The following is a 26,339-nucleotide window of genomic DNA, read 5'->3' on the forward strand; positions in this document are numbered from 1 at the left end:
ATTAGCACAATTATTTAAATACTTCTGATGTTTTTTCCATCTTATTCTCCCAAACATTTGCTTTCACTAAAAATGAAAATAGCAGAGAAAATACTGTTGTTATTGTTCAGGAGACTACAAAATAAAAATAAGCAATGCTGTTCTTTGATTAGAATGATTTAGTAGCCAGACCAACTCACTTTTTTTATACTGCCTTTAAATGCTACTATAACCAGCCTTAAATATGTCATTCCCATTCTATTTGATTGTTTTGTCAGAATAAGAAATAGAAAATACAGAATGGATTCAAACAAACAGAGATTGAAATGAGGTGACAACATTTATATCCCTGAAGATCCAATTTTGTGGGTAGGGAGGATGACTGGGAAGTTGCCACCTGAGTACGTTTTGCTAGACTCCTGCAGAACTTTCTTTACTTAATACAACAGTTCTTGAATCAAGCAGTACCATTATTTGAATATAAGTACTTACATTAAATTTTAAGCCATCCTTTTGGAACTGAAACTTTTCTTTAAATTAACAACACCGAAGACAGTAAATGTACAAAACCAAATGATGCCTTCAATTCCCCTTTCTTCTTAGGTGCCTCTAACCTTCCAGTGGCAACATCTGCCCAGCTGAAAGTGATTTTCAGAACCATCAATTCTGTCTTCAACACTGGGCAATTCATTACAACCAGATAAAGCTAAATTTTATCAATTTGAAATGGCATATGTCTATGCTTTGAGACTTTTAGAGGGATTCAGATTTAAGAATTCCTTTAGTTTACTTTATATTGCTATAGACTCAGCTCTAGTACATATGTCAAAAACTGAAATTCTAAATGTTCTTCTCCTGAAGGACAGCGTAATAAAATCATAAACTACTGTGAGGATGTTACCAGAAAATGAGTGTTTGAACCTCAGGGAGGTTTAAAAAGCCAGGTCAAGGGGACTTGACAGAACACAGGATCCAAGATACAACCAGAGACAGAGCTGTCAAGTGCTCTGAAGACAGTTCAAACTCAGTGCTGCTTACCGAAAGAGCCAGTGGAAGATCTGAACAATGAAACAACTGATATATCAGGAAGGCAGATTTCTAGATATTTTGATGAGGAATGCTGAATAAATGCAGAATGCTATTATTTTCCAACAGGAAGGTAGGCTGGCCATCACGGGGTTGGAATGAGAAATGCAGATTTTAATTAAAAAGAAAAAAAATTGCATATCCAGTTCAGGTTAGGGAGAAATATTTCCCAGTGTGTTAACTTTCAGATTACTGCACCAGGACAAATGGGTACAAGTTTTTCTTCCTCATTTTTAAGCCATCTAAGCTGGAGGTCAAATGTTTGGATAAAAGTAAGCCCGTGCAAATTTTCCTTTTGTTGTATGTAGACTATCTTTTCCTATTATATTACTTCTGAGTTTTATGTTAAAGTTATAATGCTCTTAATCTTCTCCTCTGTGATATCTACAGGAACAAGGACAATAGTGAAAACCTTCAGCCTGAATAGTTCAGCAGCTTAGGCCAGCACATGAATTGATCAAATGCAAATAATGTCCATGACAGTCTATGTTAGTCTGATTTATTTCAACAAATCTCAAAGCTGTATTAGAAAAAAGATCTCTATAAGGGGCTTAATATTTTGGTGCAATTAATGCTATTCTTTGGCTTATGCATAATGGCCAATCACTAAATAAGCTCTAGCAACCTCACTGCCCTTTAAAGAATCATCTGAAAGTCTTTTGCTTTGAAATACATAGAAGAAAATAGTATAAATTCAGAAAGAAAGAAAAATATTAAGGGACACATTTAAACCTGCAGGTTATGTAACAGTCCTCTTTTATAAATCAAATCTCAGTAATATAATCAAAATTCCACCCTGAAGAACAGTGGATTGCACCATCACAGAAGATCTAATGAGGGTGAACCTTACAGATGTGATCACAAGCTTTCCCCCACTATAGTATTTCATACTAACAGTGGCACCCAAAGAACTGCCTTTCACAAATGAGGGACATCAAGCAGTTTCCAGATCTTATTTTGAGTGCTAGATTATCCTCCTTCTAACCACATGGAACTACGAGCCCATATGAAACAAATGGCCAACTCCAGGAGAACCTGCCCTCAGAGTGCCACACATCCCTCATCCACTCATACAGCACTAAGGTACAGTTTTACCATTAATTATTAGGCTCTTTTTTTTTAGTCTTTGTGAATCATTTTTCTAATTATTCATAATGAACTCCCTAGAAAGCTAAACAGGAGCACCAAATACCACCAATGTCTAGAATATAAAAAAGGCAAATTCATAATAAAACTAAAGATCCACATTTATAATGACAAATGGTCAATTATCTGTGATGAATGAATTAATGTGATGACTTCAAGTTAAGATGAAACATGTTTCCAAAATTTGTACTCTATTTCAAAATAAACCAGAAGATAGATGAGGATAATAGGGGGGAAAAATAGTTCTATACTGAAAACTGAAAGCCCATCCAGACCAGCTTTCCTCAGGCACCCTGAATCTTTTCCACAGCACACAAGGGATGAGTTTGGCCTAGAGGGACATTTAAGTGCAGCAGTAACCCCAGCAGAACTCACTGGGTACCCTCACTGCTTTATAAGTACCTGCAGGTTTCATACCAAATCAAAACCTGTAAAAAAATTCCTCAACTGCCCAATTCCCATGCACTACTTGATCCTAAAAGTTGTTTGGGAATCTTAAAAACTGTTTTTCTAGTACTTATTTATTTATTAAATTTAATTTTCCTTTTTTTTTTAAACAGTAACCATTTTTCTACATGAGCATCTCTTTCCATTCCACAACTCCCTCTCACTGCTACAGACAAATACTGTGTTTATCCCCAGGCCCAAAGCAGATGCCACCAGCCATGGCTTAGGCTTTAATGCCACTTGTTCTTTCTTTCAAATGAACATTTTTCAGATGCATCTGCTGATGGAATATGCCAAAAGCAGGAAGAGGATTGGTACGCCTTCTTTTGCCCAAAGGTCTTCAGGATGAAAACAAGGGAATAAACTAAGCACATTAAAGTGCAGAATAGCAGAATAGTGCTGGAATCCCTGAGACCCCTCTACCCACCACCACCAGCTTCATTCCTCACCTGACTGCAGCTTTCATTGCTCTGTCACTCAATACTGTCATGTGCACCCTTTTAAACCACATCTATATGGATTTTTTTACCTATCCAAGATCAACTAGATCAACTCATCCTCTTTTTTTTTTTTTTTGGACACACTCCTGCACAAAATAATCTGATTCATGATATCAACCTTTTATTTCCTTTATTCACTTGCGACTCAGCCCCCAGATTTACTCACATATCTCCCTTTTCCAACCAGTTTGTAGCTGAAAAATGTTATTATTGCTGATCAGAAAGGAAAAATGCTTTATTTTCCTGCCCCATTACTGAAACTCTGCAGACAGATTAGTTACAGGGCAATGGGTCCTCACCTCTGCCTGAAGCCTCTTCATTGTATAAAAATGTAAAGAAACATGGTGGAGCTACAATTTAATATTACTCTCCTCCATATTAATAAATAGCTAGCCTGGAAAACCAATTTCCTCCATAAATTTGCAGATTGTTATAGATGACACTGTCTATTAGTATTTGCATTCAGGGACTTCCACTTACAGAAAAGCATGCAATTATGTCTTTGCTATTAACTATGCTACACAAAGATAAATGTTATTTAAATCTGCTGCAAATTCTAAAGGCCAAAGAGTTTTTATAACTAGGTCATTTTTAATGACAATAATTCGAGACTGGTCAATTCCCTGCCACTTAAAAAGAAGAATCAAGCAGATAGAACATATTTAACTTTAGCAAATTCCATTATTTCATGAAACAATTCAGCAATATATTGCTAGATCCTATACTCTATGCTTCTCTCTTTTTTTTCAAAGAATTAAGGCTTAGCCTCCTCAGATCAGCCTGGGAAACTTTTCATTGTAAGAATTATCTACAAGAAGACCTGGAAAATAAATGGGATTATTATATTTTTGTGCAAATGGCTCCTTAGGCTGATATCTTCTTTTGCAGTTTTGGTTTAAGAAAAATTAAAGCAAAGTCTCCACCTGGTGGTCAGATGTATCTTAATGAAATTAAAACATTTTGCTGTCTGGTCAACATTATATTTTGATCTCTTTCCTACTCATTCAAGCCATTGCTTCAAATCTGATTGTTACCATTAAACAGTGGGCAGAAACTTTGGGTTGTAGAAACAATATCCCTAATATAGTGATATACAATGCTAGTCATCTGTACCTCCCAGGTTTGTCATTTTGCACAGATTAACACCTCATTTTTGCCAGTGTCTTGTTATGATCAGTTTTAATATACACAATCCCAAAGTAGCCCAAGCAGGTAAATAAAAATGTGAAGAAAGGTTTAACAGAGTAGTGAGCCATTTAAACTGAAATAGTCTGCAAGTATCTTCTCTCAGAAACAAAAAAATGTCATAGCAGATTTCAATATAAGGAATGGGACAACCTCTGAGCTAAAAGAAGAATTAAAAGAAAAAAGCAATTAGAAGAAAAGAGAGTTATTCAAATAAAGCTCAGTGTGGTGGGTTGACTCTGGTGTGGTGCCTTATTCCAACCAAAGCCCCTCTGTCACTGGCCCCCTCAACTAGGCAGGGGAGAGAAATTGTAATGACAGACTCATGGGCTGGGACAAGGGCAGGGAGAGATCCCTCAGCAGTGACCATCATGGGCAAAATAGACTTGACTTGGGGAAATTTATTGAATATATTACAAATCAAATCAGAGGAAGATAATCAGAAATGAAACCAAGCTTTTAAACACCTTCCCTCTACTCAGTCTCAACTTCTTTCACAGGATGGGGAATGGAGGCTCATCACACGTTGCCTCTGCTGCTCCTTCTCCTCAGGGGGAGGATTCCTCAGTCTTCCCCTGCTCCAGTGGGGGGGTCCCTCCCACAGGAGAGAGTCCTCTAGGGACCTCTCCAACATGAGTCCTTCCCATGGAGGACTGCCCAAACTGTTCCAGCATGGGTCTGTCCCTCCCATAGGATGCAGTCCTTTAGGGACAGGCTATTCCAGCATGGCTCCGCCTCAGAGTCACAGGTCCTGCACAGGGTCACAGCCTCCTTTGGGCATCCCCCGGCTCTGTTGTGGGGTCCTCTGTAGCTGCAGGTGGATCTCTGCTCCCCTGTGGGCCTCCATGGGGTGCACCAGGGCCTGCAGGGGAATCTCAGCTCCTGGGACTGGAGCAGCTCCTGCCCCTTCCTGCCCCTCCTCCTGCACTGACCTTGGGGTCTGCAGGGCTGTTGCTCTCACATATTCTCACTCCTCTCTCTTGGCTCCTGTGCAATAACTTTTTTCCCCTTAACTCTGTCAGAGGCTCTGCCATAATCCCTGACTGGCCCAGCCTTGGCAGCAGCGAGTCCTTTTTGGAGCTGGCTGACATTGGCTCTGCTGGACATGGGGAAATTTCTGGAAGTTTCTTATAGAAGTCACCCTTGTAGTCCACCCACTACCAAAACCTTGCCATGCAAACTCAGTATAATAGAAAGTTTATCTAGCAGTGCCACTGGAAGTGATGAGATTAATCACAATTTTAAGGAAACCTGTTTGAGCATGCGCCATGCATGATGATTGCAGTGGATGACAATATAGTTGCTGGTGATGAAGATATTTTTGTATTACAGAAACAGAACTTATGTAACTATTGGCCAAAAAAAAATTGGCCAAAGAAAATTTTACATTCCAAGTAAAAAATAACAAATAATCAATGAATTGTTTAGATGTGCTATAAACTACAGGTGTTTTTCTTTATTAAACTATTGTGATTATATTGTAACATTAATGCAAATTCCATATTAATATATTTCAAACTAAAAGTTAATTTCCCCTTGAAACATTCTGTGCATGGTCCAGCTCTTCATCATTAATTTTCTGTTTTGAGCATCTCTGGTCAGCTAAGCCAATCACTAGTACAACTGTTCATTGGTTTTGACAGGGACAAAAATAATAGCGTGCCATAACCACCAGGACAGCTTTGGATCTAATGATCCAAAATTAAATTAATGTCTACACTCCCTTTGGCACCAGCTATCAAATCATAACTTGTTGGAACAAATACTGTGGATTTACACTGTAGAATTGTAAATTTATAGGCCACTGGTTCTTTAGTTATTTTCAGTTTCCACTCTGATTGAGTACTTGCCAAAAAATCAAATATAGTACTATACAGACCAGCAAATTATTTTGCTTAGTATCAAATCTTTCCTAAAGCCACTGTAGAAGAAACTTTCTCCTTCTATGTAAGTAAAAAATACAAATAAGGAAAGTTCAGATCATATATGACTTACGAGTTAATAATTGAGACTAAGTTAGAAATTAAAAAAAAAATGTTGCCAAGTTTTCATGTATACATATGGAAAATGGACAGAGAATGTCTCTGAAACTGTACAGTCCTGCTCTTGCCAGAACAGCAGGTGAGAAAACCAGAGAGCCACTCAGCAATGCCTATGCAGCCATTCTTCCACATCCTTTCACTTTGGGGCTGTTCCACTCGGTGTGGAATATCCATCCAGTCACTGGCACAGAGAATGATCAAACAGACAAACAGACAGAACTGGGCTTCTGCAGAGCGGCTGCACTGTGACCTCCCCAATGTACCCCTGGGAACTGGGGCTCAGCCCTGGCCATGGCCTCAGGTCACCCTCAGCACACAAAACCCACTGGGCTCACAAGGGGCTGCATCCTGTGAACAGGAGAAAGCACCACAATCACAACTTTCAGACCACTCATGGATATGCAGAGTCAAGGTTATAAAGACAACCACCTTAACAGCAAATTTCTAACTCTAAAAGAAAAATTAAGGAAGTATCCACACCCTTCTACTTTGGCAAATTATTCCTGATCTTGTATTTTAAAAAAAATATTGTTTTTACTCACAGTCAGTGTGATACATATCAGTACAAAGACCAATAAACTCCTACCACAGGAAAAAAAAAGTTAATTTTTAAAATCTCACAGAAGCATTGTAGAAAGGGGAGTACCTACAGAACATTCCCACATACAAATGTACAAGACTTACCAAGACCACATCACAGAATAAAATAATTCAGAAGGAAAAAATACCTCTGAGATAATCTCCTTCAGCCTTACAGGAAACAGCCAAGCTTGCTCCCTTCAGGCATTTCATCTAATCTAGTTTTAAATAAGCCATATAATGAGCCTTCTACATCTTCCCCTGGGAACTTATTCTACAGTCTAATTGAACTCGTTTTCAGGAAGTTTAAATTATTTTTAATTTCCTCCCATTACTTCTAGTTATATATATCATATTATTCTTCCTACAGTAAAACCTTTTTGAAATACAGTAAACAGTAATTTTTCTTTGTAAAAATCTAACCCTTACCATCATTAATAAGCTTACTAACTTCAACAAGGTTTTCTTTTTCAAACTAATTTAATTTTCTTGAAAGGTTACAAAGTGAAAACTGATTAAAAAGATTTCATTGTTTATAGATACAGATATAGATATATATAAAGTATAATAATGTTGAAAGGTATCCTATAAACATGACCCACTCAAAAATTAGGGTTATTAGTATCAAGAAGATACATTAGGTGAGTGTCCATTCCCTTAAATTGAAAACCTCCTTGTTGAAAAATACTTGGAGAAGTAAGAATAGCAGAGAAAGGAAAAAATCTCAGTGCAAATTCTTACTGTCTAGATGGAACAGTCGTTATCAAAATAAGCTACTTGTTTATTAACAAACCCTGCTAGCTCAGCCTTATTTACTCTCTTAATCATATAGATTTATAGAAAGCACGTGCTGGGAAAAAGCCATTACACCAGAAGTTGTGTAAATTTGAAAGAAATAAGCTAGGAAAAGGGCTTTTTGGTACTGTAATATATTGTCTGACATTGTTCAACCACATAATGATGGTTCCTTGTTTTTCATAGTTCTTGTAAAGGATGTCTGTACCTGAAGAATGGCATGGAAGGCAACTGGGTATGTCTGTACTACCTGTGTGCTATATCACCATGGGAAGCAGCTGGCCTGAATACAATATAAAGTCTGGTACTAAGCAGTAATCCAGTTGCCCAAATGGGACCAAGCTTAGTTACCACAGAGAAACCATCTGTTCCCAAACTGAATCACCTAAAAATAGTTCAGGTCTGTGTACAAGATACTGTGTCCAATCCAAGAAAACAATAGTTATCAAAGAGTAAACAAGCCTGGACTGGACCTCCCAAGGCCATTTGGTGTGACTCCTGCTCAAAGTGCCAGGCTGACCTGTGACAGCAACCTGTGCTCAAAGCAGGGGGAATTCCAAAGCCAGGACAGGCTGTCCAGGGCCACGTTCAGTGAAGGGTTTGTATCTCCAAGAAATGGAAAAGCCACAGCCTCTCCAGGCAAACTGTGTTAGTGCTTATCTGCTCTCATGGGGAATAATTGTTTTTTCTTGCATCTGTCTGAAATTTTCCTTGCTCCAAGTTGTGCCCATTGTTCTTCCACTGCACACTCCTGAGAAGAATCTGGTTGTTTTCTCTGTACCTTCAGTTTAGACAGCTGAAAACTGATTAAACCCAGCCCAGTCTATGGGTAGATGTCCTCACCACACAGGCATAATGCTCATACACATTCAACCTATCATCCATCAGAAGCACAAACATCTGATTTTGGATACACCTCCCTTTTTGCTGCACAGCTGCGTTGCAGCCAGCCAGTTCCCAGCTTGTAGTGTTGTATGGAGTTGCTATGATGCCAAAAGGATTTTTGCTTTTTATACATTGTAAGTGTCTGTCCCTTGGCCCTGTGTGTGTCCACATTGCTCAAAAGTGGTCCCTAGCTCAATCTTCCTAATCCATCCTCAGATATGAGTAAGTATAAATTGAAAAAATCCCACCACCAGTCAGTTTTATTTTAAAAATATACTAAAATATTTTTGAAGGAAACTAACTGCATGAAATAGGTTGCATGGACTAAATGTAATGAAATCTTATAGCAAGGATTAAGCAGAATTGTGTTGTCCAGGTTCAAACTTATTTGAAATAACTTGTTCAACAGCTGCCCTACCTACAGGCACCTGCAATTACAAGCTGCCTCCTTATCTGATTTTCCAATTCCCCAGGCACCAGGAACTATACTCCCAAGCATGCCCTGAACTACTTCAGTCTCACCAGCTCAGTGCTCCCATATACGCCCAGCTGGAATCCAGGCATGGGCTTTTTTCGCCTGACATCCTTTAAGGGACAGGTACCAAAAAGCAGATATTCTTTCTGCCCCTCAAGGCTCCCTGGTTATGAAAAAGCTTCTCTGAGAGACCACTTTGCATAAAACATGAGCTAGAACTCCTAACCTATTTTTTTATTTTTAAGAGCTGACAGAGAAGAGGGTAGCAAACACTAATCAGCAGTTTTCCAGTTAAATCATTCACCTAGAAAACAATGGATGTTTTCAGTATGACAGTGTCCAAAAACATACCTTCCATCACCAAGCCATAAAGGCCTAAGTAACCTTTTCATTCTCTCCTCTTGAAACTGCTCTACTGTAGACAAAGTAATGAGCAGGTCAGAGAAGGAAGCATTTAGAGCACATACCTTAATCTCTCTAATTCTGTACCCTAGCAGCTAAGCTACCAAATCATATCCTTTCCTCTTTTGCACGAGGAATTCCAAATGCCTTGCTGTCACAGCTTCAGAAAGAAGGGAAACTGCTCTTTCTCAAAATGTCAGTCTGTAGGGACTTTCTCTGGGTTGTGGCTATGGGTTTAGTAGGAACTTGTTATTGGAACTTACAACAGCTGAGGAAGTGATGGAAACAGCACACACTGTATGAAAAATGAGAATTATCTTCTTAACTGGTGGATGTGTTTTATGAACAACTGTTAACTGTGTTACATGAACTATTTTCAGATGTGCAAGTCAGGGAAAGACTGCATAGACAGATGTTCCTACTTACACCCCACACAAAGCATCTTGTTCTGGAAGGGTGAAAAACTTAAAATACATTCTCATCCTCATGTTTTTCTATGACCAATATGTGGACTGTTTTAAATCCCACACTGAGAGATCAGACTTTTCCCCCATACAGACTACAGGAAGCTTTCATATTCCCAAAAGGTTTCTGCGCCTGGGACACAAAACCCCAATGTTAGATATTGTACAAGACCTTTGCTGATCTAGTGCCATAAACTGTTTCAAGGAATTACATCTCATTAGGCACAAAATAAGGCCTACTAAGTTTCACTTAACTTTTCCATCTGGCTATCAGAGCAGATTCCACAGTCCATGGCACAGGGCAGATGTTTTGGGATATGCTCTTAATGACTCATGAGTCCCAAGGGAGGAGTGCTTGAGTCAGCCAAACAGAAACGCTGCCTAGAGGCACCTGAGAGGCCACCCTTCTTTAGCCAACTTAGGCTGCAGGGAGGTTCTTCCATCCACTCATTCACAGCCCTGTAGATCCTCATAAAACTAAAGTGTAATTTGCCTCATACTCCTCTATGCTTTATCCTTTAAAACAGAAAATGAGGATACATTCTACCATGAAGTAGGCTGGTACCATCAATCCAAGTGAAGAAAATGCAAAGTTAATTCTCTATTTCAGACCAAAGTTGGTCTTTCCCTTTTCTTAGTTTTGTTTTTAATTTCTTTCAGGTGTGGTTTAATCCAAGAGCTATCAGCCATTTCCTCTCTCTTGCTAAAGGTGTCCTGCTTTGCTGAAAAGGATCCAAGATTAATTAGGGGAAATAAAGGATGCAAAATGCAGTGAACATGACAGGATTATGAAACTCCAAATGTCTCCTCCCACAGTTGTTTCATCAATGAGGTTTTCATATAAAAATGCTTAAGAATTCCTTTCAGGGGAAAGTGGAGCAGGTTTTCCCCTGCTCAAGAAATTGTCTAGTTACTAGGCTTGACTCCTGTGGCTAGAGAGACATATCACAGCTCTTTAATACTTTTTAGTACAGTAAAACAGCTTCAAGAAGCTTTTAGCTCAAAGGTGGGAAATGAGAGATGAAGGCTTGAACCCTTGGAGGCAGAAGGGGGAATACTGGCTTAATGCAAAAGTAAGTGAAATTCCATGTTATATGCAATGTCAGATTAGAGATCAATGGTTTCATGCCTTAAAAGAAAATGAACATAATTAAAGGGCTTGATCATATATTATGCGTTAAGTTCAAACTCCTATGAAATCAAGGTGATTAAACACTAAAGAATTAATCAGAATCAAAGTCTGTCAAAGAGTGTTTTCCCTCTTAACACCTTGGTATTCCTTTAAAGTACAAAAATAAAAAGAATATTAAACCCATTTAAACCCCACTTTTATTCCATTTCTTTATATTTGCGGGAAAATAATTTCACAGAACTAGGCCTAATTATATTTCAGGGTCACCCAGTAGGATTCCTAATGTTTACTGCTCACTAAAAATTATGCTGCAATCACCATGTCAATTCCTTCATTATGCAGACCTAGACACAGTAGCCCTAGAAACTTTCTTATTAAAACTGCAGGAATCAAAATAGCTGTCCCTAAAGTCAGTTCAGAGATGACTAAATATTTCCATGATTTTGTTTCACGATGCTTATTATGATGGAAAAATTGATTCTTGAAAAGAAATAAAAAAGGAGGAGATTTTAAACTGTGCGTAAACAGTTGAGAAATAGAAATTTAGAGAGCATTAATGGAAATGTGCATTTTTAGGTGCTTTTGAATAGCCAGCCTGCAAATTCGGCATCTATTTCTCTGCAGATAACAGGAATTTGCCACCAAACAGCTTCTTATATCAGGTGTCCCTTAAAATAGCATCTCCAACCTTTTTATCTTACTCTGCCTAATCATCATGTGACCTTTAAGGCTCATCTAGTCCAATCCCCCTGCAGGAACATCTCAAACTAGATTAGGTTGCTCAGAGCTATGTCCAAACTGCTCTTAAATGTTTCTAGGGGTGGAGCATCCACCACCTCTCTGAGCAAGCTGTGCCAGTGTTTCACCGCTCCCTTTGCAATAAACCTTTTCTTTGTGACTCTAAGTCTACCTTCTTTTAGTTTAGAACTTGCCCTATTGCAACAGGACCTGATAAAATGTTTCTCCCCAGCCTGATCATTTTTATGCTTCAGGTGCTGGAAGGCTGCTATGAAGTTCCCATTCAGCCTTTCCTTATCCTAACTGAACCCCAGCTCTCTCAGCCTGTCTCCACAGGTGAGGTGAGGTGTTGCAGCTCTCTGAGCATCTTCATGGCCTCCTCTGGACCTGCTCCAACAGGCCTATGTCTTTCCTGTGCTGAAGAGTGGAGAGCTGGATGCTCTGCTCCAGGTTTCACCTTTTCCCAGAAGCACATGTAGCACCTACACTTTGCAGTGTCTACACAGGAGCTGTCTGTAAGTGGGAAACAACACAATCTGCCAGGGAAGAAGTGCCCTGACCTCTTCTGAGTAGTCAAAGCAAGTCTTTGGATACTCCTAAGGTACAAAGAGTAGCTGCAGCAGTAACAGAGAAATTCAAGTGAAGAGAGGCACCTCTAGAGTTCCCTTAACCTCCTGCCCTGAACTGGGTCATCTGTGTGGTCAGACCAGGTTTCTCAGAACTTTATCCAGTTGGGTGACATATACCAAATGAAATACCAAGGATGGAGACTGTGCTATTTCTCTGGGCAACTTTCTGCAACACGTGACTGTCCTCATTCTGAAAAGATCGTGCTTTCCAGCGTAAACCTTTCATTTTAATGTATGGCCATTTGCTCCTGTTACATTTCATTGTGTTTCTACTGACCTGCTTCTCCAGCCTCTCCCTCTGGATTGCTGCCTGTGGTCCTTAAGGTGTGTATCAGCTGGTTCTTACAACTTGGTATAATGTGCAAACTTCACGGACAACTACTCCATTGCTTCCTTATTGCAGACAGAGTGATGCACTTCACTTGAAAGAAAGCAGAAGTAAAATGTTTACAGATAAAAAACATTTGTCAATTTAAAAGTGATTTAAGAAAATCCGATGGCAAGATACACTTGATTATTTACTGCATAGACATCAGTCAGACAGACTTGACAGGGAGACCCTACTGTTGAGTCATGGGCCTTAGAAAGGACACCCCCGCTCCCTGTTTTCCAACTCCCTCTCAGAAGGGAGTTTAGCTGTAGCTGGATCCAGCCTTAATCTCAGCCTTGGTCAATGGTTTATGTCTAAAGACTTGCATGTGCACAATCAAGCCTTTGTATCACAGAGCTAAGATTCCAAAGTTCAACATGCTATTATTCACTTACTGAGAAGCTGCTGCAGGAAGCAATCTCTCAGCCTCAAGCAGTAACCAGGAGAGAGGTCCCTACTCCAGAGGCAATCCTGGCACACAGCCTCAACAGGCCCTGGGCTTTCTGCTCTTCTCCACTTATGTGGAGTGAGATAACTGACTCATAGACTTATCTGCATAGCAACGACACCAGTTGGTGTTTTCCAGACCTGGTTTGAGTCCAGCCTTGACCAGCACTATGGCTCAGATTAGTCCTTGGCTATTGTGTTGTCTGTGGACCCAAGTCCACTATCTCAGATGCAGCCATCTCAAGGCCAGATGCATCCATTACATGTGAGACAGGCTGTTTATCTGGGAGGACTGTGGGCAAAGATAAGGCACAGGGGCAGGAAAGAAGCAAGGGCAGGAAGGGCAGCTGTCTGTGCAAGAGTGAAATGTGTCCCCAGACCTCAGTCTGCAGCTAACACAACATCCTCAAGCATGCACACACAGTCCTCTGAAGATGTTACAAGTAATTAAAAGCACTGTCAAAGGCTCTTTTCCACCCCTGAATTCACCTTTATGAAACTGATGATAATTTGTTAGTTTGTAGGAGCTCTTCCTCAAACACTACACTCCCACTTAATTTCCTAACTTTTTACTGAAAGCTAATCTCAACACACTATTTTAGCACTGAAGCATCAATTTCTGCCTGAAAGCTTGCACTTCTATGTTGCCTGACTCATACAAACATTCAGTAACTATTCAGCCCTTTCAAAGCACCTGAACCACCCATCTCCTACCCCCAGTGAAACCTTTTCCTTCTTTGTCTCTCTTCCTACATGAATCCTCCAGGATCTTGTCTCCAACTCTCAGGCCCACAATTTCTGGTGGCTCAAGTTGGTTCTGGTGGCACATTTCCTCTGGAGGTAGTGATCAGCCAAAAACGTTCAGCAAAATCAGCAAGAGGTACTTCCCCTTAGAAGTCCCACGCAAGACATACTTAGGTAGCTTCAGATATTTCCCAATGCATTCACTAGCAGCAAAGGTCACAGAAACCTTCAAAATGTGTTAGGCAGAGCAAGTTACACAGAGGAGATATGCATTTTACTTATTAGTTTTAGTATTCATTTTATTGATGACAGAAAGGCAGTATACACATGAAAGTTTTGAATTCCAAAGAAATGAAACTGGTTCTCTATCACTTTTGTGGATTAAAAATAATCACAGTCATCAATGATACAGTATAAATAAATACAAAAATATAAAAATATAAGCATTACTTTCAAATTAAATTTCAGCAAAAAAAAATTACTACTACAGAAAGTACTGCATTTGTTCAGCACTATGCTCATCCAAGAACAAATAGGAAAATATACCTAAACTTCTACATCCTAAATAATTGACAACTTCTTCCAACTGGGTTCTGAGCATAGATTCTCCTTCTTACAAGAAAAATGTATTAACAGCAGAGTTACACACCAGAGAAAAAAGACTGGGCATAAAATACACAGCCAGACCTCCCAGCAACTTAATCTAACGATCATAACACATCCTTGTAATGCACTTCTGAGAACCAGCATCAACAGAGGCAACAAGACATTCTTTATATTTACAGATGCAGTATAATCCTGAAATACTTTCAATTATCTGATTTTTACTTGAAGCATTTTGAGTATCAGACCTTCAGTAAAAGAATTACTATCACAAGCTAGTCTCATTACAAGTTGAAAACAAAACACATTCTTGCAAATAAATCTAACATTTGCAATTTGCGAAACATAAAAAGAGTACACACAGCTGTTTATTTTTTTTCCTTATTCATACATCATTTCTAGGCTCCATTTTGGAACATTAAAGAAGCAATATTCTACAACTACATACAAGTTAAAGCACAATATACATAAGCAAAAAAAATCTACTTAAAATATTCAAGTTGTGTATTACTGTACACAACATGTCTGCACTTAGGGTATCCAAATGATTTTTAAAAAGAACAGATGCCCAAGATCCTACTTTTCCAACTGAAAGACAGCCAGAAGTTAGAATCAGTGTTAATTAATATGTAAGTGTCAGTGCCTCTACGTCGCACTACAATGAACCAGCACAGCAAGTGTGAAGTCATCACTCAACATGAGTAATGTTGCACAATACAACCTTTGTGTTTTATACTAACAGCCAGCAGTATATCTAACTATTGACAAAGAATGTGCCAGGTAAGCTTACAATTTTAGCAGGAAAACCTTGAAATTCTGAAATATAAAGAAACAATTCAATATAAAGAAAACAATTACAAATGGTTACAACCCCCACCCCTTTTTTTTAAATCACTATATTAACATAACATTACTGATATTTTAAAGAGTACTAATTGAGCAATTTTATCTTACACATTTTCTGATTTGTTAGAAATGGGCATTTTTCACTTGTACTATGAAAATAATATAAGCTGCAAGAATAATTCACCAGCAGAGTGAACGTTGTAAAGATCAGCTGGCATTGGCTCACCTCTTATTTGACTTTCCCAGAGATGTCTCTCTTACTGGGGGAAAAAAAAAAAAATCTGTTTTCCAGATAAAGCTTTCAGGTTTTCACATAAATTAAATACATTGTGATATGGAGGGGGTGGGAGGGGGGAACTGGGGGACAAAGGGCATGTGTGTTGTTAAATCTTGTCTACTTCTAGAGATGCATAAGATATGCTGTCTACCACTAGGGCTGTATTCATTTTCTCACAGAAATTCAAACTATCACAGAGCATACAAAGTAAACACCTCACTGCTTCATGACACTTCATACTTTGTCCAAACAACAGAGGAAGGAGGTGAGGGCAAACAATAAAATAAATAAACAAATACATCAGAAAAACAGACAAATTCTTACAATTTAAGACTAGATACTGAAAAAAACCACCTCGCTAAGATACACAGTACTACCATAACTTTTCAGTTTTGAAATTTCTTCCTCCCACAAAGGAGAAAAACAAAAGGTTCTGAATGTTCCCCTTTAAGATAGAAACAATATTTTGACTTTACAGTGTATTGACTAAGCACTCAAGAGAAAAGCCCCTCTCTTCATTCTGATGGGGAGGAGGATGAAGGAGAACTATCAGTGGAATGCATGCTTGGAAGAGTAAAAAATCCCAAAATTATGCAACTTAGATGCTAAGAGAATGTTCAGAAGGGGCAATAGCATCTTTACACCAAGAACTAATTGAGAACAACCTAATGCATGTCTCTCCCATAAATGGGGATCCCTATTTTTGGCTTAATCGTAATGAACATTGAAACTTTTCTCACATGGAAACTCTGGAATCAGAACCAAAGAAAATGTCTGGCATCTTTGTTTTCTGAACATCCAAAACATGGAGACATCACCCTGTAAACCAGATGTTACTGCAAATAAAGACTGTATCTATACATACAAAAACTTTGAGAGCATTCCAACAAAGAGGCTGTCTGGTTTATTTTCCTTTGAAGTAGTGCTTTTCTAACTGCAACCTACTGATCATTCAACTAATTCTTTGACAGTAGCTTCACACACTGTCCTTCCAGACTGTAGAACATCAGAATCACAAGCCTCAACCAGGGTTTCTGGTAGCAGATTTACTTTTTGTTATGATAACTTTACTTCTCTTGTCATCATAATGCTGAAAAAATCCCATCCTCACAGTACTGTCCATCTTTTGTAGGTTTTCCTTCCTTTCAGTGTTGTAAACTCAGATCCTTTGTTAATGGTATTCCAGCAGCCATTTCACCACACTCTCTTCTTTGAAACTTTTTACAGCTAATGCTGTGCTTCAAAACACTTTTTTGTTTCTATTCTTCTGTCAGCAAAATGAGAATTGTTATCATAATTACACTAGTTCACAAAGGGAAGCATAGTAACTAGAATCTGGCCACTTCACTTGCAATTCTTTTTTCTGATTAGAGTCTGTCAACTGCAATGGGACAGCACCTACTGTGAGAGCAGACTGCATGGCCTGCAGCAATTAAAGCATCAGACAGATTCCTATCTTCACACAAAACATCCACCTCTAACTTCATTTCAGAGCCATAGTGGATAACATGAAATATCAGACCTGGTTTATGAAGAAGCTGCTCAAACAGAAGTATAGCTTCCTCACTCCAGTGTTCCCCCTCCCCAGGAACCGTATCATGCAAAGAGCAAGGGTGTGCCAAGCGTGGCAAGTATAACAGACTTTCTGGAACAACTTTAAGTTTATGGATCTCAGAATAAGGTATGGTCTTCAGAAAGCCATAATCAATAAACGTAAGAACAACAGACTGATCTGTTACTTCACTAATTTCTGCCCTGTACCACTCTGCTTCCTGCCCAAACTCGATCAAGCAGCTAGCACCAGGTATCACAAGTTCTTCTGGCAGAGCTGGCAAGTTGTCAGGAAGGTCAGAGAGCAGCAAGGACAAGTTTCGCATGCAATCAAAGAAGATTTCAAACTGGATGCTGAAGTTTGAAGGATCAGTAACTGCAGTTGCACACCCAGGATATGTTCTGCCACTACGCAGCAGCATCCACATGACTGAATTTATCTTGAATGATGTATCAAACTCCTTACAGTTTGTATTACTACATTTTTCTGGTCCAACAATTGTCCAACAATGACTTAAGACCTGGTTCAAATACTCCTGAAGTGTAACTTGTCCTACTAAAATATCTACCTCCCAGATATCAGATGATTTCAAGTATCTCAAAAACAAGATCCTTATTTCACAATCTAGAAGTGCATTTACTACATGGTCTAAGTGAATTTTCTTCAGGTTTTTAAAACAAATCCACCTACAATAAACAGCTTGTTTAGGAATACTTTTAATCTCATCACTGAGCATCTTTGCATTATTTAAGGATACCATCTCACATGTGCCATAATCCATGAAAAAAACTAGCATTAACTTTTCCCTGACAAATTTCTTTATCACTTTTGATCGATTCCATTTTAAGTTCCTTTCCGATTGTGTAATGCATTCCAGACCCTGTTCAATGTCATCCACTCTAATCAAATCACTTCTTTGTGCTTCTTTGTCAAGCATTACATTTAACTCATGTAGTATTTGCAGATTTTTAAGTAACTGTACATAAAATTCTCCACTCTTTGAAATATTAACTACTTCTGCTGCTTCTACTTGTCCAGAATTTAAAACCTGATGAAGGAGACTTAAGGGTTTTACAGAAATATTTTTCATCCCAGAAGCCTTGGTTTTATTTTGGCCACCTAAACTGTTCTTAGACTTTCGAGGATTACCATGTTGTTTAGGTTTATTTTCCAAAGAAAATACCCATGTGCTATTCCACTTTATGTTGTCTATTTTATGCAAAAGGCTGTTAGACAAAGACTCTCCATCACAAATTACATCTATTTCCCATTTTTCTCCATGTTGCTCTAAGAACTTGCAAGCTACTGGCTTGTCACTTACTGCTCTTGCAAAATATGCAGCACTTTCTTTAGTCCAGCTTTCCCCAGGAACACTTTTTACACTGCTAAGGAAACAATGAACACTAAACCTTGGCAGAGTTAAGAACTTTTCTGGAATCCTGCAGATTTTTGACGAACTTACAACTGCAGTATTACCATAGTCAATAAATTCTACCTCATAGGAGCTTCCCGATTTCAGAGTTTTAATAACTGCTCTATAGTAAAAACAATCAGCGTCATGCTCTGCAACGATGAGATTCCCTACCATGAGCTCATTTAAGCAATTTTCCCGACCTGTATTCTCCAAGCTTTCATTCAAATCATCTGCTAATTTTATTATTAAGTTTTCATCCTCTGCAAAGTGAACATAGAAACTTGATGGACTGTTCATATGAGAAATATAACCTGCTACTTCAGTATTCACCTGGATATCACGTTCAGGAAGGCTGCTTAATGTAGGTATATTTTTATTACTCCTTTCCTGTTGACCTGTACAATTTGGTCTTTCTTTCTGAGATTCAGAGAGAGCATTTACAGTTATTTCCTTTAAATGTAAAGCAGAATAAGAGAGGGAGTGAGAAGCAGGTTGTCCAATCCAAGGTTCCTCTCCATTCTCCAGAAGAGCACTGAAAGTATTTCTAAAACTTTGCTCTTTGCTGTCATGTAAAGTTTGCTGTTTTGAGAATCCACTACACAACTTTGGTGTGCTACATGCAGTCTGCTCTTCATCTCCGAAATTCTCACCAGTATCTGTCTGGAAATACTCATCATAGGCTTGGCATTTCACTTCAGTTTTCAATTTAAGTATTTCAGGATCTTTAACACTAACTTTATTAATTTCTTTGTCATCTTTCATGTGACATATCCCTCCTTCATTACTTCTAAATTGTTCCGTATGGTTTTTCTGTGCCAACTCTGCCAATACCTTTTCTTTAATTTTCTGACTTACTTTGAGCTGTCCATCATACAACTCCACAACAACCTTTCCATCTGGTTCTCTGGATAAAATTACAGCCTTCAGCAGTTTACCAAGGAATGTTTTCACAAACCATGTAGTAATTCTTGCTGGAAATTCTGCCCCCCTAAGATCTGACAGACAGAATTTAATAGCTTGCATGGGTGTGAATAGTAGGTCAGTGGCAGAATATGGAATAGGCATCAACTGGTCTCTCTCCACCATACTCCTATTTCCAAAATCCACATAGTCAACCAACAGAAAGGACGTTGATTCCACAGGAAAAGCCAAAGCTCTGTAAAAGAGACCATCTTCCACATATTTGGCTATACACAGTCGTGCATTGCCATGGTAATTTACATTACGTGATGTTTGACTTACGTCACTAACCTTCTTCATCAATGCCTCAAGAGTTTCAGAGTTGCGGTTAAGCTGACAATAGAATTCTGAGGGACTATTTATGTGAGTTATATAAACCTCCTCCTCACCTCCAACTTTTATATTAAAAGATGAATAGCAAAAACTGTACAGAGAACCCAAACATGAAAGGTTTCTCAGTCCAATACATTCAGGCTGGGTGAGACCACGCTCTCTGAGGAATTCCTCTACACTATTAAGTGGAGTCCGTAAGTCAACTACATTGCATAAACAGTTGGGGCCCAGAAGAACAAGAGCATAAATGGTGCAAGTCAGTGGTCCTCTAGAAGAAGAAATGAAGTCTTCAAATTGTCTATGCACTTCTTCAGACCAATTGATCGAGTCAGTCTGTAAGATTACATTTTTAAGTCCACATCGAAATGCTTGACTCTCTAGAATTAGAAAATCTGGAAGAACACCCTGTACATCTTTAAGTGAAACTCTTTCCTGATAACCATAGTCTACAAAAACCACAACAACTTCATCTGTGGATATCTCCTGCACAACAGTTGCTCTGTACCACTTCCCATCTCTGGGATACTTAACAACACAGGCAGCCTGTCCAGTTTTGTACGGGGTGGTATGATCTTTATAATATGTCTGAATTTTTCCCATTAAGTTATTTAGCTCTGGCAGTTTGCTTTGCAGTTGACATGAAAAATCTGCTGGGGAAAAGATGCAAGAACACACCACTTCATGAACAGTTCCTGGTTTAAACACAAGCTCCTTATAAACTAATTTTTCCGCACATACCAACCTATGCATTTTAGAGACAGCACCTTCTCCCGAACAAGATGGCACAACAGATTCTCTAGGCACTGGCGGCACATTTAATGATTTTTCCTTCTGAAGCACATCTCCATTTCCAGATGCCTTATTTTTGCAAGTATTACTGGTGTTCTCTGCATAGATTTTTTCTTTTTTACATTTGAGGTGATTCCCACTGTGCCGCTTTTTTGCTGCCCTTACAACAGGCTCTGGTGGCTTCAGCCGATATTCAGCAAAACCAGCTTGCACCATGCACGTGGCAACGTTTCCTTGCAGGAAACCAGTATGACACTGCACATTAACAACGTACTTGTTGTTTTGCTTTCCAACAACATGAAGCAGCAGTGGTTTGTTCAACACCACATTTTTAAAGAAATCAGTTTCTTTTTTAACCCACACACCATCAACAGGAAATGTGCAAGCAAGGGAACAACACACAGCTAAAGCTGGTAAATCAGAAAACTCGGGAAGCAATGTTTTCACATAGTGACAAGGTATAGTATCTGTATTTCCAAAATCCAAAAAGTAAACCATAACGCTAACACGAAACACTTTGGTGACAACACCCCGGTAATAACACCCATCCCTGCTATACCGAGCACAGCACAGCAACCCCGGTTCTGGCTTTTTAAGGACCATCTCATCATCTCTACACTGACTGTATGTGCAGGCAATGTTTTTCATCAAGGCATGAAACTCATTCTGGTATCTACAAGTTTGAATCCAAAAGTCAGATGGATTTATGACATATACTACAAAAGCTCCATAAAAAGAGTTCATTTGCATCTCTACTCTCTTGCAGTGGCTGGAGAAAGAAATGTCCCGTTCAGGTAAGCAGGCTTTTTTATCTTTGTTTCCAGAGCAATTCTTAGACGAATTGTTCCTTTCAGGACTTGGTTTGTGGTTTAGTGCGACACTTCTGGTTTTTGTTTCCAAAAGCGAGACACACAGTGCAGCTGTCTCATTCTGGTCTTCTGGATGCTCAGCATTAGTGCCAAGATTTTGTTTCTGCAGCGTTATATAATACAAGCGTTCAGTGTTATTGTACAAGTCAACTTGGACACACACAGAAGTTTGTCCTACTAAGGCTTGGATAAGTTCTTTGAGCTGAAATTTTACTACTGCTTCATCCTGACTACCAAAACAAGACAGCGTACATGGAAATGAAATCATTGGTAATGTCATGAACTCAGCTTTCAGTTTTCGAATACAACTAGGTGGCACAGCTTCGATAATGCCAAAATCCATAAACCAGACCTCCACGTGGTCAGAGAGAAGTTGTTTTATCACTCCTCTATGCCACTGTCCGTTTTGCCTCTTGGCAGCACAGAGCAGCCCGAAACTATCACAAGATGTGGTATTTTCTCCAACAAGAGCTTCATAGTACAAATGCATAGCTCCTGTCAAACATTCCAGCTCCTTCTGCCATTTCTGTATCTGACAATAAAATTTATTTGGACTTACTGCACCAGTTATTTTGACATTTTCTTTACTGCCAACAGGTAGACATGGAAAGAGTTGATCTGGAACATGCCAAAAATCTGTTGGTTTCTCAGAATTATTTAAGGTAAGTAACTCCCTGAAGGGATACTGCTGTGTCAACAGTTGTGGCATTCTCTTACAAAGCATTCCTTGGGGCAATGCTCTTAAAGTTCCTACAACAAGACAAAATGAATCTCCATCAATAAATTTACCTAGCTGCAGTTCAAGAACATCAGTAATAATCTTAGGCACTTCTAGAATAAACAGCTGATATGGTGTAACAGCCTTCACATGACCAGTGATCTGTAATCCTACCAGAGATGAAAAATAGTTAACAGCTTTTGGACCCCATCTTTCTCCAAGAGGAAGTATGCTTGCAAAAACACCCAAAACCACCTTTGGAGGCAGCTGAAACAATTTATCACTAGCAGCAGCAAGATGTGTTTCCTCAACAGCCAACACATGTCCAGTGTCTATAAGAAAAGTCTCACAGATATTCCCTTTTTTTTTCAGAACTCTTCCTCTGTGCCATTCTCCTTCTGTGTCTTCCACCAAGCAAGATCCACCAACACAGACATCATCTTTTACTTTGAACACACGCTGTATTTCATTTTGTAGTATGAAATAGTCAAGCTCACATCCTGTGTTGTACTGAGCCTGGAACACTATAACCAAGCACTCAGGATGGCATTCTACATGAGTTATCTTCAATTTCTTATCTACTGAGTCTGGTGAAGGAGTCAGAGATTCCATCCTGTCTGCAAAGAAAAAGAGTATGATCATCTTGATAATTTTCAGTATTTTTTCTTTCCAATTCCTTACATGACATTTTTTTTCAAAATGGTTTAACAGCATATTATTAAAATTCATGGTTAAAACATACACTGAACATTTAAGAATGCCATGTTTTAGGCAAGTGGGATACACTCCGTGCAATTATCTTAGAAAAGACATGCTCAGGTAACATGAAAAAAGCTACCTCTGGATTCGCTCACGTGGCAACAGATTTTTTATCACCTAAGATTAATTTTCAAGCAAAATGTTGCTCCCACAATAACACCAAGGTATTCCACTCTGTTTCTCCTTCCTTTTAATCTGTGTAAGACCAAGGAGCCATCCCCTACTTACCCTGCATTTTCTACCTAAATCACTTCTTCAAATCACTGACAATTTATAGGTCCATGCTCTACTGTTTACTCTGGCTGTCTGTACCAACAGCACATTTAAGGTTCGCATAATTGGAAGGACATACTGAGATTATCATCCATGTGCAACATCTCTGCACTGCTCATCAAGTCACAACTGTGCCAGCTGTGTTTTGTATGGTCTCAACACTCTGAGTGTGACACTTTAAATACCTTCACAACAATCAGACACTCTTCTAATCTGTAATCCAGTCTTGAAGCCCAACTTCCAGTTAAATTCATACGTCAATGATTCAGTGAATCTGTGACTTCACACTGTTTAAAAAGGCTGTGTATGATGATAATTTATTCAAGCAAAATTCCATTAAATGAACTGCTGTTCTAACAAAGTAATTTGAAGTACACAACATCAAATGTAAAGACAGTGGATAAGTGCTCAAGGATAGTCTGGACAAAGAAAACCTTTATTTATGAATTTTTATGTAAAGCTGGAACTTAGAACTTTCAATTTCAACTACAGGGATTTAGGGCGATCCCCTTAGCCTGCAAGAAATCTTTAATAAAATTGTCATGATAGTTTTCATCACAACCAAACATGAAGCAGGTGGTGAACACATAACCTGTCTTCAGAAAAAATACTGATCCCTATCATTCTAGTTCCCAAAAAAATTTAAACCCCTCCCACAAAAAACACACAAAAACACAAAAAACTCCCTCTAATAAATAAATTGACATCCCTACTGTAAAGCAGTAGGGCAGAAGGATGAAGGATGCATAACTTCTAAAACCAAGCAAAAAAACAAACCCAAAAAATCAAAACCACTGGACACTAAAAAAAAACAACCCTCCTCCCAGTAAAAGCAGTATTAAACCCAGATCTCACAAATTCCTGCTTCAACAAGACCCCTTTTATCCACCTTCCCCTGTAACAGAAAGTGAAAATCTGGGTGTTCTTCATGCAAGCAAACAGCCTTAAGGAATTGGTCCTGTCTGCCTGGAAGAAACATTTGATCACTACAGAGACTTAAACCTTAGAAGGGGCCTGACTGAAACTCTGCCCTCTTTGCACTAACACATAACAAAATAAAACAATTTGTGCATTAATGCTTGTCTGTTATCACAGTCTGAGTAACAGCATCACACTGACAAAGCCACATTTCTACAGATGACAAAATGGCCTTTTGCTGTTTACTCACCTTTCCACCTTCATTAGTAACACATCTTCTAAAGGAAACACAGCCCAGTAGTCGACAACTACGTATCTATGAGGAAGAACGGTAGAAAAATCATTAGAAAAATACACATCAACTAAATTCTTGTACTTCTACTGAGAGCACCCCTGAGGATAGTGTCTTGGGGGTGTTTGTTGACAAGAAGCTCAACATGACCCTGCACTGCCCACTCACAGTCCAGGAACTCAAACACAACCTGGGCTGCATCAAAGGCAGCGTGGGCGGCAGCTCCAGGGAGGCGATTCTGTCCCTCTGTCCTGCCCTACGAGACCCCAGCTGCAGGGCTGCATCCAGCTCCGGGGTGCCCAGCACAGAAGAACATGGATATGTGGGAGCGAGCTCAGAAGAGGCCACAAAAATGATGAGAGGGCTGGAGCACCTCTCCTGTGGAGACAGGCTAAAGGAGTTGGGCTGTTCACCCTGAAAAAGGGCCAGTTCCACAGAAACCTTATAGTACCCTACAATACCTAAAGGGGATGGAAAGGGACCTTTTACAAGCGCATGGGATAACAGGAAATGGGGGAAATGTCTTTTAACTGAAAAGAAGTAGATTTAGAAGAGCTATTACAAAGAAATACTTTATTGTGAAGGTGGTGAAGCACTAGAACAGGTTGTACAGGGAAGCTGTGCCTGCCCCATCCCTGGAAGTGTTCAAGCCCAGGTTGGACGGCACTCTGAGGAACCTGCTCCAACAGAAGGGGTCCCTGCCCATGGCAACGGGGCTGAAAGCCGATGAACTTTAACGTTCCTTCCAACACAAACCATTCTGCAATTCTCTAAATCCTCCTCCTGCCTGATAAACACACCCTGGAAAAGTTCCTCATACTTAGCTGAACTACAATCTTAAGATTACAAAAAGCAAAATCACAAAACTGAAAAACTGAATCCACCTTCCTAAAATCACAGTATGGCTATACTTCCCTCACTGAAGCTCCAAAACCCAAACCAGTCAGAGGAACACCAGGCAGGCACCCACCACCTACTTTCTAAGCAGGAGTGGTCACACATTTGTATTTGCTTGCAACATTTCAGCCATCAAAACGCAGAGTTCCATCGCGCACCACTAAGTCAAAGACAATTCATGCCATAACAAAAGGACTTTTAAATGCAACCAAATGCAAGACACAAGGTACAGGTTGAGCTGCCTGCGCTCCAAAGCAGGCGCTCTGGCCGACACTGTCTGACGCGGCACTCACCTGAGAGGAGCCGGGCACGGGCAGAGGCAGCGGCCGCCCAGGGGGATGGGGGAGCGGAGCCGAGCGGAGCCCAGCGCCTTCCAGCAGCCTCCAGCGCCTTCCAGCAGCCTCTAGTGCCTTCCAGCAGCCTCCGGCAGCCGCCGCAGCCGCCTCACCGCCCGCGGGCAGCAGCACCGAGCCGGACCCAGCGGCACCGCACGCCCAAAATGGCGGCGCGAAGCGCGGCCGGAACGTGCTGCCGGGAACGCGCGTGCGCAGCCGCACCGCCCGGCACTTTCGCGCCTCGGCCATGGGACTCGGGAGAGCCCGGGGTGAGCTCCTGGACCGCGGGTTCGAGTCCCGGTGCCGCCTTCCCGCGGGCGCTGCGGCTTGGTTCGCTTTACTTCTCGAGTTGTGCTTTATTTGTTTGTTCTTGTGCTTGCTTCTCGTTGTTTTTCCTTTGCGTTTCTATGCTGCAGGTGTCATATTTTTAGGATGTCACGTGAGAAAAGTGCCCATGGG

The 26,339-nt window shown here is 39.8% G+C and overlaps 1 protein-coding gene across 1 annotated transcript; it reads right to left on the reverse strand.

Moving 5' to 3' along the window:
* Positions 1-14,366: 14,366 nt before the first annotated feature.
* TDRD15 (tudor domain containing 15) lies at positions 14,367-26,054 on the reverse strand. The gene is made up of 3 exons (XM_026792233.2): positions 25,839-26,054; positions 24,607-24,672; positions 14,367-23,023 (listed from the first exon to the last, which is right to left on the reverse strand). Exon 3 carries the CDS (start codon positions 23,016-23,018, stop codon positions 17,139-17,141), a length of 5,880 nt encoding a protein of 1,959 aa, XP_026648034.1. The 5' UTR covers positions 23,019-23,023; positions 24,607-24,672; positions 25,839-26,054; the 3' UTR covers positions 14,367-17,138.
* Positions 26,055-26,339: the final 285 nt, after the last annotated feature.

Source organism: Zonotrichia albicollis, chromosome 3 (assembly GCF_047830755.1).
Source record: "Zonotrichia albicollis isolate bZonAlb1 chromosome 3, bZonAlb1.hap1, whole genome shotgun sequence".
Classification (NCBI taxonomy): domain Eukaryota; kingdom Metazoa; phylum Chordata; class Aves; order Passeriformes; family Passerellidae; genus Zonotrichia; species Zonotrichia albicollis.